The following is an 18,308-nucleotide window of genomic DNA, read 5'->3' on the forward strand; positions in this document are numbered from 1 at the left end:
TGGTGCGAGGTGGAATTCCGTTCTGATGCCTGTAGGTTGTAAATGGTGTACATATTGAGTTCCACTAACAGGTAACTGAACTTGTAGCATTGTACTGTTGGATTCTAATTATGTAGAAAATAGAATAAATGTTATTTGATTCAGAATCCAACATGATTTTCCATCACAAAGGCTGCGTTTGTAAATATTATTTAATGTAAATAACGTAAATTATAATTTGATATCATATAACTACCTTAATTATATCAAATATTTAATTATTTAATCAAAGAAATGTGTTAATGGTAAATAGATTCTGTATTAAATATTATTAAGCTATTTTATGTATTGTTATGTCAATATTATAGAAACTTATATTTGCAATATTATCTACGCATTTATTGAAAAGCAAATATTCTAATTATTCCTATTTGTGTATAAAGCTTTACGGTATGTAATGACTCAATGTAGTAGTATACCTTGTCTAACATTGGCGAGAATGTTTATGTTTGTCTGTTGTCATGGAGGCGCGTGAAATAAACGAGCGCGAGTGGAACAGAGCGTGAGCTGAAGAGAGAATAAAAAAAAAATATATAAAAAGTAAGGAGTTGGGACGGAAACTTGGAAGTGAGAGGAAGCAGGGTGATAAAATAAAGAAGTAGAAGTAAATAAAAGGTTCTTAAGGGTAGGAGTTAAGTGGATAATTTTTATAAGTGAACAAGAACGTAACGAATTTTATAGTTAGCTGAAAGTGAAATCAGCAATAATAATAGAAGGGAAATTAAAGCCACAATCGGATAAAATAGAAAGCTGGACGTTCAAGGAAGAATTCAGAATAAACCCAGCTGATCTAGTATTGCTGCTTATTTCCGATTTTCCCTAAAGAGAACCTCACAGTGTTTTAATTAATTTATGAGTGGTAATAAGGATGGTTGAAGTGCCCTGTAATTGATGTCAAGAATTCTGAAGCGCAATTGATAGTGCTTTAAGTATAACTTCGGATAAGTTTTGTAGATGTATTTTTTTTTAAGTGTGATAAGTGAATTCCAGAAGTTTGCTCACAACATAATTGATGTTCTAGGAACCATTTCCGGTAAGGTCTATCATAGTGTATTATTAACTTTAACTGTGGAAACCCTTCGTGATTGAGAGTTGGAGATAAGAATTGTTTGAAAGATATTTTTAGCTATTAGATCCTGTAATATTTTGAATTTATAGCATGACTGAGAAATCTGTGAAAAATAATTAGATTGGATGTTCTGTTATATTGACTTAAGTGTAAAAACTTTATAACCCAGAAGCTAAGAAGCTGTATGTGAAGACTTGGAAGATTGTGCCAATGTGATTAACTTGACTTAATGATTGACTTATTTCTATTGTTTAAAATTAGAAGTAAAATTTATGTAAGTGTTATATGACCTATATTAAATGTTTTATTTGTTAACCTAACTGTTATATTTGCCTGAAATTCTTTTTACTGCACCGTTCACAAAAATTCGAATCTAGCGGGAATCCCAAAGAGAGAGAAAATAAATACTTCGGCCTGAATGAATGAGAAGACTGCTAACTAACTTGGAATTGATCCTACTATTTCATATAGACTTATCTAAGGATAGAGTGGCGCAGTATAATAGAAATTTCTCTAACCAAAGGAGATTATCCAGCAGTAAACAAAACGTAGCAACATTAGGTGAATTTTTATTGTCCAATATAACATTATCACTTTGCTGGAAAAGTGATATGGCTCAGACTCAATGACCATAATAATAGCACATGTAATATGGGCTGGATTATAGAGTTCCACTATTTCTTTCTTTTTGAGGATATACATTTAAAATGCTAATGTTTCCTTTTTCAGTCAACTGTCAAATATCTTGCTGCCACTACTTTTGCCAGACACTCACAAGAGTTAATGTAATGAATGCTATAACTTTCAAGACAATTATTAAATATTAAAATAAAAGTTTTCTTGGAGGAAAAAAATTCCAACTTATCTAAATATTTGTTGGCTAGGTTAGCTGAGTAGTTAGTATTGACTCTTCATGTTTCAAATGACTATTTTTTCTTCTTTAAGTATGATTACAGCATTTTTTGAACTGAATAACACACCTTTTGGTGATAAACACTGGAATAACATGTAGGTAAAGCAATTTGTGACCAAAGCAGATCAGGACCCACAAGTAGGTTACAGATCAAGGGGTCATTTTACATTACATAATTACTGTCAACATTTTGGTTGTGAGAAGTGAGGTAAGTGCCTCCAGAAATTCAGTTCAAGAATCAAGAACTTGGGAAAGCAGTTAGTCAATCCTTTCTATAGAAAGGATTATACGAACCAAAAGAATAGTTTGTAGTTAAAGGTCTGACACTTTCATTTTCTTGACAACAAAGAAGAGAGAGGAAGAGAAACAATAGCTATCTATGTATTTATTAGAAATACTTGTATAATACTCAGAAAAAAATGTAAAAAATTAATACACTAAAAAAGGAAAAAATTTAATTTATGTAACAAAAAAGGCAAAGGCATCGAAAAGATTAAAAAATATCCTATCAGTAATTTTTTGTCCATCCCGCCCCCAACAAAATAAATTTATATTTTACTTACCAAGCTTTCTAATCTTTTGGCTACTATAGCTGCAAATCGTCTTTCACCAGCAAGATCAGAGATGAGAAAAAGGTATTCTGGTGCATTTACTTGATTTGATCTGTGTGTCCTGCCTAATTTATTAAGAGTAATGTCATATATACAGAATATTAAAATTTTAAACTTATTTTACATACAGAGATAAAACATTGACACCCACCCTGTTTGGGAATTTATACTTAAATGTTCCTCAATTGGAACATTTAAGTATCATTGAAGATCTTTTTCCTTCTGATACCACAAATTTTTTACAACACTGCTTTCGATCATCTTTCCTTGCTTGGAAAGGAAAGTTTTATTTCAAGAAATACAGTTTAGTCAGGCCCGGCTGGTGGCGTGTGCGAAGTGTGCAATATACACAGGCACTGCAGAAGAAAGGGCGCCTAAAAGATGTCAAAAAATATGAGATAAGAGTTTAAACGAACAACGAATGGTACATATAATTATGAATGTACGTTGTCTTCCGTTCGGGCCCCTTCAGATCTTCCCGGAAACGAACAAATAAATTCTGAAATTGTATCCTGGACCCGATTATATCACTGTAATTTTTGATTAAAATTTACAAAAATATACCTAAAATAGTTCTTTATATTTTGATGTATCATAAATCAACTTATGATTAATTGTTGAGTTCCATGTAAAAAATTGTATAAGCAGGACTAATCCGTAGGTGACATTATACTGTAAAGCGGTTTTCATTTCCTGTTCGTTTTATTCATACTTTATTAAAAAAAACTTTTTTGGAAAGGCACCAAACATTAATCGCACACACAAGAAAAATACTAGGCACCGCGCTGAGTTTAGTGATGGACTAACTGCGTCACCTCTTGTTGTCAAGTAATGCATTAAAAAATTCTGAAGTTTTTTCACGAGCTACCATGGTGACAATACATGGATATTTTTATAGTCTAGGAACATACTTTAAAAGATTTTTTTTTTGATAATCAAGTTTCCTCTTGAAATTGAAAAGGATAACAAACTTCTGTTTTTAGATCATCTAATTAATAAAAGCAAAAAGGCTGAGGACTAGTATACTTCCTGTGGACTAGAAGTCTACAGGAAGCCAACATACATAGAAAGATATCTCCATGTCAGATTCTTTCATCACCTCAAACAAAAGCTGGGAATTATTACAATCTTAAAGAACTGTGTTAGAAGAATAATTAATGATGAACTTAATCTTCTAATCCACCAATTTCTTCAAAATGGCTACTAAAAAAAAAAAGTGCCACTAAATTACTCATTTGAGAAACCAACTCATACAAGACAAGAGCAAAAAATAGAATATAAAAGAGACAATTTCCTTACCCAACACTGGCAGTTTCCAGATATGTAATGCAATTTCTAAAACAACTCAATATTAGATTTATTTATTTTTTTTATTTTTAGATAGGTTTAAAAAACCTGTTTTTAAAATAGGTTTTAATCATAATGTCCCATGCAGTAATGAATATGAGACTATCTGGTGTGAAGTTTAGGATAACAGGGTGAAAGATACGACGACTTTCTATAGACCTGATGGTTCAGCTGCTATTGATGAGAAAATGCACTGTCAAATTATCCATGGGCACTAAAGAGTAATCATTATGGGTAATTTAAATTATACAAACACTGATTATGTAGAATTCCCTTCTACTCAATTTCAACCATACTGTTAGGGGTTGGGGGGGGGGGGGAGTTGCTGGGAAAGTTTATGTATGTATCTGCTGTGAGGGTCAGTTTTCTGTAAACTGAGAAGGAAAGAGTGCAATTGGGAAGATGCATGATTAAGAGTATTTAGAAAAGTCAGGTATTATTTTATTTTTCTATGTTGAACTGGAAACTCTTTCCTTGTCTACCTCAACAACATGATGGTTGTAGAGGTAGATGAGGAAAGAGTTTAATGTCTGAGCCACGTGGACAAATACAGAACATATCAATAAATCTTAGCCAGATAAAAAATTTGAGAATGGCAATATCAAGAGCATGTTTTTCAAAATGTTCCGTATAGAAATTGGCTAAAAGGGGAGAGCACATGGCTATATCCTCTGTTTATATATGTTATCCTTCCAAGAGAAGTAGCAAGCATGGATGGCAAAATGGAAGACATCAATGATATTGAGGGATTAAGTATTTTTCAGTAAAGGTTAAATATCAGAAAGGAGGATATTGGTAAATAAAGTGCTGACACCAAAGCGATATCTTGTGATATCATTATTTTAAAAAAAACTAAATTTTGAAATAAATATTTCAACTGAGTGAAACTCTAAAGAATTTTATTGCTATTCTGCAAATAAAAGAAAAAATGAATGCAGAAGAACAAATTTAGATGCAGATTCAGATCCTTGCATCAGAAGCATATGAGATTGTTCAACTAATGATTGCTCACTTCCCCTATGGTCTATCAACCAGAAGTATGTAATATGGTGTACAATGCAACTACCGCTAGATGAAGAGCTAGCGGTGCTACAGATATACATTCAGTATTACAGTCAAAGGAATGCTTAGTTGAAATGGCTTGGCCCTTAATATATTTGTATAATTTGAGTCTCAGTTCAGGACTGGAAAGAATTATGTATTTTTATACAAAGGTGGTGTAAAAACCTGTGTGTGTAATTACTGACTTATCAGAGTGGCGATGAAGATTTAAGAGTTGGTAAGAACTCTCATACAGAAATGGGTTGACAGACAAGCTATACTCTGCAAAGAACAGCATGAGTTAAAGGAAGGTCTTTAACCTTCCTTTAACTCATGAAGTTCCTTTAAAGGGAATATACTATGATATCATTGGATTTTGCTAAGGCATTTGATAGGATATCTTTGCATGGTATCATTTGCAAAAAAAAAAAAAAAAAAAAAAAAAAAAAAAAAAAAAAAAAAAAACCACTGTATGTTACATAAACTGGAGAATATGGGAATGGAATATAAACTATTGACTTGGATAAGTGGATGGTTGACAAACAGATATCTAAAGGTGGTATACAGTGGGTGTGAATCTGCCAGACTTAATGTTACCAGTGGTGTACCTCAGGGTTCAGTCCTCAGGCCATTGTTGTTCAATCCTTCTTAAAATTCTACTAGAAAAAGCAATAGACAAATATATAATACAGTTTCTGATAAAATATTACTCTAAGACAAATGCAATAATTAAAAATGACACACTAACAACAGAACCCATAGAGATCCAAAAAAGGAGTAATGCAAGGATGCCCATTATCCCCATGCCTATTCAACATATATCTAGAAGAAGTTGTAAAGAAGGCAATAGACAATGAGCCTGGAATCAATGTCAATGGTTTAAACATAAATAATATCAAATATGCAGATGATCTCGTCCTTATTGCAAGAACCTCAACTAACTACAAAAGTTGATACACAAGCTAAATGAAACCTGTAAAACATATGACATGACAATAAATATACAAAACACAAAAGTGATGAAAATAGGGAGGAACGGAACTACCATCTCAGCCACCCTAAATGGAGAACAAATAGAACAAGTAGACAACTTCATATATCTTGGATCAAAACTGACAGAAACAACAGGTGAACTCAAAACAATCAAACAGAATAGAGATAGGATGGACCACCATGGGAAAATTACAGAAAATCTGGAAAACAAACAAAATATCTAAGCAAGCCAAAATGAAATTATATGAAGCAATAATTATACCAACAGTCATTTATGGAGCAGAAGCGTGGACAGTTAAGAAAAGGAAGGAGAAAAAACTGCTGGCATTTGAAATGAAATGCTTAAGAAAAATAACTAGAACAAGTTAGATAGAAAAGAAAACAAACAGCACAGTCAGACAAGAATTATTGTATAAAAAGACAATAATAATAAAAATTAGATAACAACAACTGAGATGGTTTGGCCATACTGTACGCATGGACGCAAGACAGATTTCCTAACGTCCTAATCAATACTTTTCCAACTGAAAAAAAGAAGACCTGGAAGACCAAGAATTACCTGGCTGAAATTAATAAAGAACATCTCGGGATGCAGAACATATAAGGAACTTTTTTGAACAGCAAGGAATAGAAAAGACTGGAAGATCCTGCTCAAGAGAAGACTCAACCTGTCTTAGACGGAAGAGAATTGCTTGAATGGGTTTGGTGTTGAACACAATTGGAAAAACTACTGTTTGCTAAAATATTAACATGGTTAAGGGGATGGAACTTCTTCATATCTTCATTCCAAAGAAAGAAACTTCAAGCCGTGCATCAGACTTTAGACCTATTACCATCTCCCATGTGATATTTAGACTATCATAAAATCTTAGTCAAACAGCTTCAGCAACATATACAGCATGATTATAGACAGAGAGCTTTTGTCCTTTTGGACAGCTGTGTCGAGAATATATATCTTCTTTCTTCTCTTCCCTTTGATTCCTAACGCTGCCTTAAGCCTCTATATATGGCGTCGCTGGATCTCCAAAAGGCCTTTGAGCGTCTCCCTTCCTGCTCTCCTTTGAGCGTTGTCTATTGCTGGATGTCCAGAACAAGTATGGAGCTATACTTGAGTAGCTCCATCACTATCACTACAGGGTCCAGTGCGACTTCTATTACCGCAGTGCGGGGTGTTCGCCAGGGTGATCCCCTATCTCCCCTTTTCTTTAACTGCATCATAGATAAGTTTCTTCACTCTCTTCCTCACATAGGCTACTCTCTAGGCGATTCTTCCTTTAATGCTATGACCTTTGCGGACGATCTTATTCTCGTAGCCTCTACTAAGGGTAGGTTTGCAGGAACTCCTGACTGGGCAGTTGACTTTTTCTCTATTCAAGGCGTTTCTATTAATGTAGTGAATTCCTGCTCTTTAGCTCTTGTCCCCTCTGGTTGTATGCTTTGACCATCCTGGAAGAGTGGAGATACCTTAGTATCATGTTCACCCCAAAGGGAACGACTTCTGTCCCTTCGATCCTATAAGCTGGGATCGCTTCTATGAGGAAAGCTCCTCTCAAGCCACAGGAAAGACTGTTTCTCCTTTCCCACTATCTCCTACCTCGCTTTTACACAAGTTGGTGTTTGGTAGGACATATATCTCGGTACTGTCCCGAATGGACAGGGCTATCCGTTCAGCCGTGAGATCATGGCTCCGAATGAAATGATAATGACTAAAATGATAACTGTGTGCGGAGGCATGATGCCGTGGTCTCCATTCTGAACAACTGCTTTACGAACAAAGGTTGGGAGACCGCAGTGGAACCACATTATAGGACCTCTGCAGGTTTGCGTAAGCCAGGCTCAGTGATTAAAAGAGATGGTGACATTTGGTTTATTCTTATAATAGTTTACCTTATTAATTATGGCTATAGGCTAGTGGGCATCCTGTTCCCACCACCTGGGCATAAACTACCCAAATGTCACCATCTCTCCTCCCGTATCTAGTTAGTAAGATATGGGAGGAGAATGGGGCAACTCCGAGGTTTATCAGCGGCACCATCTTGTTACATGGAGTATGGAGCGTAGATAGCTATAAGGACTTAAAACAGCTTGGGCTTACACAGAAGGATATAAAAGTTCTTTCCTTGAGAGCACACTGGTGGCGCTTGAGTCACCAGTGTGCCCTGAAGTCAGTCTTGTAGTTAATTGTAGTGACTCATTGTAGTACAATGAGTCACTACAATGAATCCACCAGAGATTGATTAAAATGATAACTAGAACAGGCATAGGGGTAAAACACTTGTAAAGGCTTAGGCCTATATCAAGTTTAGACGAGATGTAAGGGTAGTACTGCCCATAACCAGTACAAAGATTAAAAAAAAAAAAAGTGGTGTACCATAAGGAGTTCTTGGTCCACTTTTATTCAATCTGTACATCAATGATATTGGGAAAGATTTGACAGGTGACATACAGGTATTTGCTGATGATGTAAAGATAGGTAGGGAATCAGAAATGCTGCTGATATGTAGTACTTGCAGAATGATTTGAAAAGGCTGCGATTGTGGGAATGAGAAAATGGATGTCACAGTTCAATGTCAGTAAATGCACTTTGGCGTGATTAGATATCCAATGTCGTATCATATTGGTGGGATTATGATAGAAGAACCTGATCAGGCTAGGGGTCTTGAGTGTTAAGTAGATAGCAAGTTGAAGTTCAGGGGCCGTGTAGCAAAGATTACAAATACAACTAAAAGATAATTGCAATGTTGAAATGAAAATGAACATGTAAAGATAAGGATGTCATTTTGCATCTTTATAAGGCCTTGATAAGACCTCACTTGGACTATTATGAGCATGTCTGGTCTCCTGGTTTCTGTTGTGATTCTGATACAGTAGAGAGCGTGCAAAGCAGAGTGTTAAAAATAATATAAGGTTGTGGAATACTGATTATGAAGACAGATTGCAGACAGGAGAAAGGGGGAGTGATATGATTGAGACTTACAAACTTCTGAAAGGGTCATACAGGATTTCAGTTGATGGAATTTTTCATTTTATGGAGGGTTAGCAAAGGACAAGAGGACATCTTTGAAAGCTATGAAGGAATGCTTCTAAGAAGGGGGTGTGGGTTAGCTTTTTTTTCTCATAGGGTGGTGATTGATTGGAATGGATTGCCATTGGATGTCATGTGTGCAAGCACTGTGAATGAATTCAAGAATAAGTATGATAACCGATCGTGTAGTATGTGGCCTTCTTCAATGAGTCTCTGACTCTCTGGAGATTAATAACATTTCATGTGGCATAACTACAGATCTTCAGTTGTTCACTGATGATGCAAATTTGGAAAGAATTATAAGGATATTGCCAATTCCTTTCAGGAAGATTTGAATAGACTTTTTATTTTAGATGAATGAATGGGGTATAGTTTTAACGAGTACAAAGTGTTGCAATTTGTAGTGAAGAGATATAAGGCTGTGTACTGAACCGAGGAAACTGCATTAGGATATGGATAAGATTCATGATTTTGAGGGGGGGGGGGTTGACAGTGGAATGAAGTTCGGAGGGTGCACTGCAAGTATTGTAAGGATTGCATATGACATTAAGCTGTTACTTAACCTGGATAATAATTTGTCAAATAGGGGGGATATCAGCATATACACTAAAGGTATGTTTAGCCAAATTGGATAGGTCCTTGAAATGTTTCTATAACTTGAGTCTCAGCTCAAGAAATATCTCACAGGAATGGAAATAATGGAAATAATGTATGATAGCCCTGCTGTACAAACGTGATGCTAACAGTAATGTCCAACTACTATCCCATCAGTTTCTCTGCAACAGAACTGAAGATCACAGAAGCTAGTAAAAACTCACATACAAAAATGGGTTCACAGACAAGCTACAATTTGCAAAGAACAGCATGGGTTTCATAATGGGAGGTCATGTCTGAGCAGTTTGATTACATTTTTTTATAATCATGTTATAGCTGAGTTTTGGATAAAGGGAACACTTCTGAAAGAATATTATAAGACAATGGTTAATTGAGTTTTGCTGTTATATGGAAGGTGCAGAGAGAACAAGGGTGACAGCGTGATTTTTCCCTCATTGGGCAGTGAGTAAACAGAACAATTTGCTTGTTAAGGTGATGAGTGGATCTAGTGTGAATAAAGTGATGAGAGGGTATGACAGCTGGTCCATGTGGTTGAAGTATGGCCTCTCTCAATGAGTCATTGACTCCCTGTAGCTGTCTGATAACAATAATAAAGATCAGTAGTAATGCTAACCAAACATCAAATAACAGATATTTGCTATTCTATTTAAGATAACCCAAATTCTCAGTTAAAAAAAAATATGTAAAAAAAAAAAAAAAAATCTTATTTTTAGTTTCTGGTGTTTAGAAGTGGGGAAAAATTAACTCACCAAACTGTTGAATCGCTCTGTCTGCACTCCATGGCAGTTCGAGTGTAATATGAACTCTCCTTGCTTGGTTTTTAACTCTACGATCTGATTGCAGGGAAATTCCAGAGCTAGCTGCTTCAGATATTATAGCAATTCTCTATGGAGAATGGAATTCCAATGTAATAAGTAAAAACAAGTGCATTTAATAAGTTTTCTTCCCATTATTTATATATTAAATTTTATTATTCAAACCATCTGCACTACCAAGTATTGTTTGGCAGTTTCTACTTAAGGTTAAAAGAATAACACATGAAACAAACCTAAGCCAACTGGGTGGATATGGAACATAATACATTTTATATTTTGAAGACAAGAATGCACATTAAAGTTATACTTTAATGTGTATTAATAATGATGTGATGTCTGCATTTTTTTTACCTCATCAGAAGATGAGGTAAAAGTCTCATCTTCTCCTTAATACATAAAGCTCAATAGCAAAGCTACTTCACCTGTCAAGTAAAGTAACTTGGCTTCACAGAAATCTAAAGTTATGATAAGTTGGTTAATTTTACCTGCACAGACTACAATCTCTTTAATTGCATGTACTCTCTGGATTTTTTGAGTTTCCAGGAAGAAAATATCACCTTGATGTGAGATGGACTAATTCAGTTTCAGTTGAAAAGGCCTTTTAACGGTTCTTCATGTCTTGGATAGGATTCAAACTCAGGTCTTTTCATCTAAAGGACATTGTGAAAGTGCTGATTGAGTAATATACTTAATTTTAATTTTTTGCTTTTTAATTTCTGACCATCAAATAACTGCATTCATTCTTAGCAGTCTCAAATGATTTCCTTTGTTAGTTTGCTTAACTGTTTGGGCATGTTCTCATTCTTAGTTAATTTTGGCTTACTCTATTTTGTCAAGATAAAATATTTCTTGCTGGAATAAGTGAATCAGAAAAGCAAGAAAGTATAAGGATTGTAAATCTGCTGCCATAGTATGATTGTATTGAACTGAGAAGGACCACAATTGCTAATAAGTTAATGAGAAGATTGTGCAAAAAGAATGGTGTACAGTTTATAGATTTATGGAGTGAATTTGATGGATGAAAGGACCTGTAATGTATGATGGCCTGAATTTGAATGGTTCTGGAACAATATGTTTGGAGAAATTGTTCACTGAGAGGTTGAAAGTGCAAAATCAGGAAAACTAGAGGTGATGGGGAGGGGTCAGTCACTCCCTACAATACAAATGAGTATTAGTACAGAAATGATCATGCACTGCCGAAAGCAGTTTCATAGGTTTCAAATCTGAATGGGTTGATAATTACATCACACAAGGGTAATTGTGGGTCCAGAGGAATGATAAAATACATGCATATGAATGCCCAGAAGCATCAGAAATAAAGAGGAAATTTTGACATTGGACAGCTTGACTTGACCAAAAAAATCATCAGCATCAGTAAGACAGTCTACAGAACATGATATAGTTAGAGGAAAATAATGTTCTAAAGACTTTTAAATTCATTTAAACATCTTTACATGATTTTGTTTACAGATGTCATTGTTAGTTTGGTTAATTAAAAGCAGCATGAAAGATGTATGCAACTATTTTTATGTTGATAAAGTTTTGTTTTTCAAAATGATATTCTGTTGTAAGAAGAATGAGCAGCAGGATTACTATTGACAGATGACAAGTGAGGCTGTTAAGCCCAACCACACCTAGGATTAGTAACTGATGGAAACAGTTCTTCATTTAGCAGCAGCAAAGAGAATTAACAAGATCATCGATCCATTGTGTAGAATTTATGTAGACAAAACATGTGTTTTGGAGCAATTACTTTACTTCAAATTAAGAAAGTAACACTTGATACTTCGATCTCTATATCAAGGTCATCATCAGGAAACACACATGAACAAGACACAAGCTACATGACACTACACAAGAGTATGCTAGATCTAACTCCTTTGTTAAAGCAACACCACCCAAACTTAAAGTGGAATGACTGTCTGTCTGTTGCCAAGATTTAGAAGTCTCATACATAACATGCAATAGCATAGCCCTTCCCCAACTTTATTTTTTTTTTGCATATAATGCTGTCATTATCTAATAATTTTTATTATGTCACAAGTACCATTAAAAACTTGAGAGCTGTCAAATAAAGCACAGTAATTCCTAATTCCTAATTTATGCTCTTGCATAGACCTACACTTTTTACTGTGTAGGCATTCAGAACCAAAATCCTACGGAATAGGTTGATTACTCCTCATTCCTGGAGGTATCCTTTGACTGTAGCCTGTGTGTTCATGGAGGTGGTTTGCTTGCTTGCAGGATCGAAAACCCCCAGATAAACTGGGGGGGGCACCCTGCTGCCCACACCCAATCAATGGAAATTGATTGGGTGTGGGCCAACTGTCGGCAACCTGCAGCTCTGGAGTCGCATACGGATCTTTGAATGAATAATTGTGGCTCTTTTCGTTATTAAACAATCTATTTTTGAATAATGCAAAATGAATGTTATTTATTAAATTAGAAACTAAAAATCCTAAATGTAACATTTGCAATAAATTAAGAACATTTTACATTAAGTCAAGGATATTTTACAATTGAAAACAGTACATGCAATGCTAAAAAATTTAATACTTTCATGTTTGAACTCTTTGAAATCATACGCGATAAACCTTCTTTACAATCGTCTTGGATTATCATGGGTAATGCAGGAATTCATAAACCCACTGATTTGTCAAATATTTGTTTTAATTATTCATGCCAATTAAAATTACTTTCACCATATTCGTACGTGCTTAATCCCGTAGAAAACATTTTTTCGAAGATAAAATCTTATGTGAGGTTTTGTCTTCGGGAATGGAAAGAAATAATCTTTCTGATTTGATTCATGATACGGTAGTAAGAATTACTACGATGGACTGTGTTAATTATTTTATACGATGAGAAACATAACACTTGCAATACAAAATCATGAGTTTTAATTAAATAATTAAAATTAAGTTATGTTTTATGTTGTTTTAATTTATTAAACCAAATATGTCATGCTAGGCTGGCACATGTATTTGTGCTAGCCTAGCACTTGTTATTAGCACTTGTCTGTCTGAACGCACCTATTATCTTCTCATATAGTGCAAATGTGGTCTGTAAATCTGCTCACTTTGTTAATATAAGTAAAGGTTTTGTAGCGGACATTGCAGTGCTTTCATTTACTGGTGATTGTGTTAGGTAATGTGAATATTATAACATTAAATTAAATATTAACAAAATAAAAATATTTTTATAGTATTTAAAATGTCAGCAAAGAAGAAAAAGATAGAAGAAGAAAATCGGGAGTTTAAAAGTAAATGGACCGAAGCTTACGCATTTGTAGCAAATACAGCAGGATTTCCAATGAGTTTAATATGCCATGAAAGGCTTTCAAACAATAAAAAATCTTATACAAAGACATTTTTTAAATAAACACGATACATTTGACAAAGCATATTCATGGGGAGATGAAACAAAAAAAAAAGGCAGTAGAAGAGCTGCAACGCAAAGTAAACCCAACTAAATGTTCATTTTCCAAATGGATAAAAGTATCAAGAAATACAACTCTTGCTAGTTTTGTGGCTGCTCGAGAAGTTGTTAAACGAGGAAAACCTTTATGGGCGGCAAATATGTGAAAGAATGTTTTATTAATATGTCCGAATTTCTCTTCTGTAATTTTAAAAACAAAGCGGAAATAATTACAAAAATAAAAGACATGCCATTATCTACTAAGATTATAAGGGTCAGATCTATACGAATCGCAGAAGATATAACAAATCAGCAGGTTACAGATCTAAATTCAACACCAGGATTCTCCATTGCCTGTGACAAATCATGCAATGTAGATGACATTGCACAGATTGTACTTATTTGTAGATACGTAAACTCTCAAGGACCTCAGGAAGAATTACTCGATATACTGCCACTAACAGGACAAACTCGTGGAGAAGACATTGAATCTGCTGTTACCACTTGCTTGAAAAGTAAGAGTATTAACATTAACAAAATAATATCTATTGCAACCAATGGGGTGCCGAGCATGAAAGGTACAAAAAAAAGTTTAGTTTATTTAAAAAACAAATTTTGCATGACGTGTTTTCCTTTCACTGCATAATTAATCAAGTGATACTTTGTGCACAAACTTTTCCAAAAGAGATAACAGTAGTGATGGATTTGGTTGCAACAAAATAATGGCATGACCGCTACATCATCGACAATTTTGTGAACTTTTTAAAGAAATCAGTTGCGAATATTCTGATCTTCTTTTACATAACAGAATAAGATGGCTTTCCAGAGATGCGGTGTTGATGCAATTTGCCACCTGCCTTGGAGAGGTTAAATTGTTTCTAAGACAAAAAGACCTTCAATATGCACAGTTAGAAGATACTCATTGGTTACAAACGTTCTACTTTATGTTGGATATGACTTCCCATTTAGACGCACTAAATAAGAAACTACAGGGAACGGGATATACATCAGTTTTGCTTTTAGAAGTGATTTCATTTGAACAAAAATTATATTTGTTTGCAATAGACTTAGAGAAAGGCACATTGTTACATTTTCCTACGTTGAAGAAATATCAACAAGAACAAGCTGATAATAATTCCATAAACTTAACCTTTTTCAAATAAATTGCGATAAATATACAATCTGAATTTAATGGGAGATTTGAGGAGTTTAGAAAGAACAAGGGGTGCTTAAGGGTCAATGCTGTATAACTGAGAGGAGACCTTCACATAGCCTTAAAAGGAATGCGGAGAACCGACCAGGGCTTCTGACCTAATGTCCAATCCTAATCTCCTTGTGGTGTACCCTTTGGGTATCTACCTAGATACTAAACGAACGAGGATGGGCTGGCAATTTGGGATTTAGCCGACCAAACTGTATTCTTATTGGCTTAAACCAATATACAAAATGATGGTACATGACAAAATTTCATGCCGGCTGGGGCGTCACTCGGTTAAACAAGGCCCCCATTGTTTTCACCAGGGAAGCAGGGCGAACAGCGAAAAGTCAGCTACTGGAACAAATCTGAAAGCACACCCAAACTCAACATCACCAGAGTTAAAGATCGGTACTATCAACATAAGAAGCCCGAATGGCAAAGAAATGGAACTAGCTGAGGAATTAGATAAGTACCAGATCGACATAACACGGGTGACTGAAACAAAAAAGACAAAAACTCGTGAGATCTTCCTGAGCAATAAATACAAAATGTTATATACAGGCAATGACAATCAAGGAAAAGAAGGAATACCCATTGTATTCAACACTAAATATGAGGCTAATCTTCTTGAATGGCAGGCAGTCTCAAGTAAGAGTGATGTGGGCAAATATCAGAATGGGGAATTGGACAACGAGACTTATTTGTGCCTATGGTCCTATGGAAGGTTCTACTAAGGTAGAAGTGGAGGAATTTTTTAATGCTTTAGAGAAAGCATCTGACACAATGAAAAAGGAAAAGTTGGTTCTTGTTGGGGATCTAAATAGCAGAGTAGGAAATGATTGTCAGATATACAAAAATATATTGGGAAAATTTGGAGAAAAGAGAAAAGCTAATAAAAATGGCAAATATTTGTTGGATTTTTGCTCAGGACACAGACTGGTTATTACTAACACCATGTTCCAACATAAAAATATGCACTAATTCACACAGAGAGAAGAGGCAAGAAATAAGAAACGTCTCATACTGTTGATAGTGATGTTTTCTCCCTGGTGCAGGACACCAGAGTGTACAGAGGATTAGAAATCGGAAGTGATCACTATTTAGTCTTGAGCAGGAAAAATTGAATTTCAAATTGAAAAGAATAACACGTAAGAAAGTTTTAAAGCGAATAAAAGTTGAGCAGCTCTCAGATGTGAACTGTAGACTAAAATACACAAAGAGTATTGAAGAAAAAATGAAAGAGTTTGAGAACAGGAACTACACCTTCGAGATTCAGTGGCAAACATTGAAGAAAACCCTGGTTGATTCAGTCAGAGAGGCATGTGGTGAGGTTGTCTGCAAGGACAGAAAAATCAGAACTCCTTGGTGGACACAGGAAGTTAAAGAGGCAGTGAAGGAAAAGAAGAAAGCATATCAAACGTTCCTGGCAAATAAGTCAGCTTTTGCTCTTAGGGAATACAGAGACAAATGTAAGAAAGCAAAACACTGTGTAAAACTAGCTAAACAAAAGTCATGGGAGGATTTGGCAAGAAAATAGAAAATAAACATCAAGAAGGTGGTCACATATTCTGGAGGTTGTTGAAGAAGCTTAGAAATGGAGAAAAGAGTACTGCAAAAGGAGTTAGAGATGATAAAGATGACATGAAAACGGGAGAAAAAGATATCCTTGAAGTATGGAGTAATTACTTCGAAAAATTGCCAAAAGAAACAAGCAGTGATAGCACAGTGGTAAAAAACACTCAACAGGCATACAGTCAGAAATACATATCCATACTTTAAGTAGAAAAAACAATCAAAGGTTTGAAATGTGGAAAGACAACAATGGTGGTATAAAAGTCTTACAGTGGCTGCACAGTATAATTCAGAAAGTCTGGACAGAGGGACGAATTCCTCATGAATGGAGCAGAGCTCTAATAGTACCCATATATAAAAAGGGAAATAAAACTGAATTTGAGAATTACAGAGGTATTTCCCTACTGAGTGTTCCTGGGCAAGATCAATGCAAGTATACTTGAGAAACTATTGTGGAAGAAAAGCTTGGTGAAGAACGAGCTAGATTCAGGCCAAATAGAGGCTGTCAGGATCAGATCTTCACTTTACGACAATTAGTTGAGAAAGCATGGGAATATAACAAAGATCTCTATATAAGTTTTTCGATCTGGAAAAGGCATACGACAAGGTGCCAAGATAGAAGCTATTCAATACGCTACAGTTATAAGATGTCAATGGGGCATTATATCAAGCAATACTTAGTCTTTATTTCAGTTGCAAGTCAGCAGTTAGAATTGAAGGAAGTACAGGAAGATGGTTTAATGTTAAATCTGGTGTGAGACAAGGATGTACTTTATCCCCTATGTTATTCATTATCTATATGGATCACATTATGAAGGAAAGTGGTATTAAACATGATATCAGAATTGGAGATGTTAATGTCAGCTCTTTGCTTTATACAGACAATGTTATACTTCTAAATAAATCTGCTTCAAGTTTGCAAGATTCCCTGAATAAATTGAATAACTGTTGTAATAGATATGATATGAAGGTCAGCATTAAAAAGACAAAAACAATGAAAATTGGTAGAATTGTTGAAAATGTCAACTGTGTTTTGAATGGGGAACCTGTGGAACAAGTAAAACATTTCAGCTACTTAGGCACGATTTTTAGTGAAGATGGTAAATTAAATATTGAAATAGACAACAGAATCAACAAAGCTGGTATGGTAGGAAGTCAATTGAATAAATTCATACGGAATAAGAGAGAAATTAGTTGCAACACTAAATTAGCTGTATACAAGACAGTGTTCAAACCAGTTTTAACTTATGGATCTGAGAGCTGGGTCAGATGTAAAACACTTGACCAAAGACTAGAGCCCGCAGATATGAGAGTCCTGAGAAAGATTAGAGGCGTGAACAGATGGCATCAATGGCAATATCATATTAAAAACGAGGATATTAGGAAAGAACTTGACATTGTCAGCATCCAGGAATGAGTTAGCAGAGCTAATCTCAGGTGATATGGTCACTTAAACAGAATGGGCAAGGAAAGTTTAACAAAACAAGTGTTCTCTGCCAGGAAGACCAAGACATAGGTGGATTGATACGGTACAAAGTGCCTCAGACGATAGAAATATAAGATCTGATAATGTTGGAGTCTTGGCAAGTAACAGACTGATTTGGAGGAAAATTGTAGATAGGAAATTTAGTAATGATGTAAATTTTTCATGTA

General features: G+C 35.0%; 1 protein-coding gene across 1 annotated transcript in view; it reads right to left on the bottom strand.

Annotated features, from left to right (window-relative positions):
• The window catches only part of LOC150095842 (protein strawberry notch homolog 1-like), a 447,536-nt gene that overhangs the window by 155,720 nt on the left and 273,508 nt on the right, over positions 1-18,308 (bottom strand). Inside the window, exons 18-19 of the mRNA XM_090408811.1 lie at positions 10,403-10,538; positions 2,585-2,697 (exon numbers count right to left, since the gene is read on the bottom strand). Of these exons, the coding sequence (XP_090264937.1) occupies positions 2,585-2,697; positions 10,403-10,538 (249 nt within the window). The remainder of the gene's footprint in view (positions 1-2,584; positions 2,698-10,402; positions 10,539-18,308) is intronic.

Source organism: Typopeltis vanoorti, chromosome 19 (genome assembly GCF_054136105.1).
Source record: "Typopeltis vanoorti isolate ZY-2024b chromosome 19, IOZ_Tvanoo_1.0, whole genome shotgun sequence".
Classification (NCBI taxonomy): Eukaryota; Metazoa; Arthropoda; class Arachnida; order Uropygi; family Thelyphonidae; genus Typopeltis; species Typopeltis vanoorti.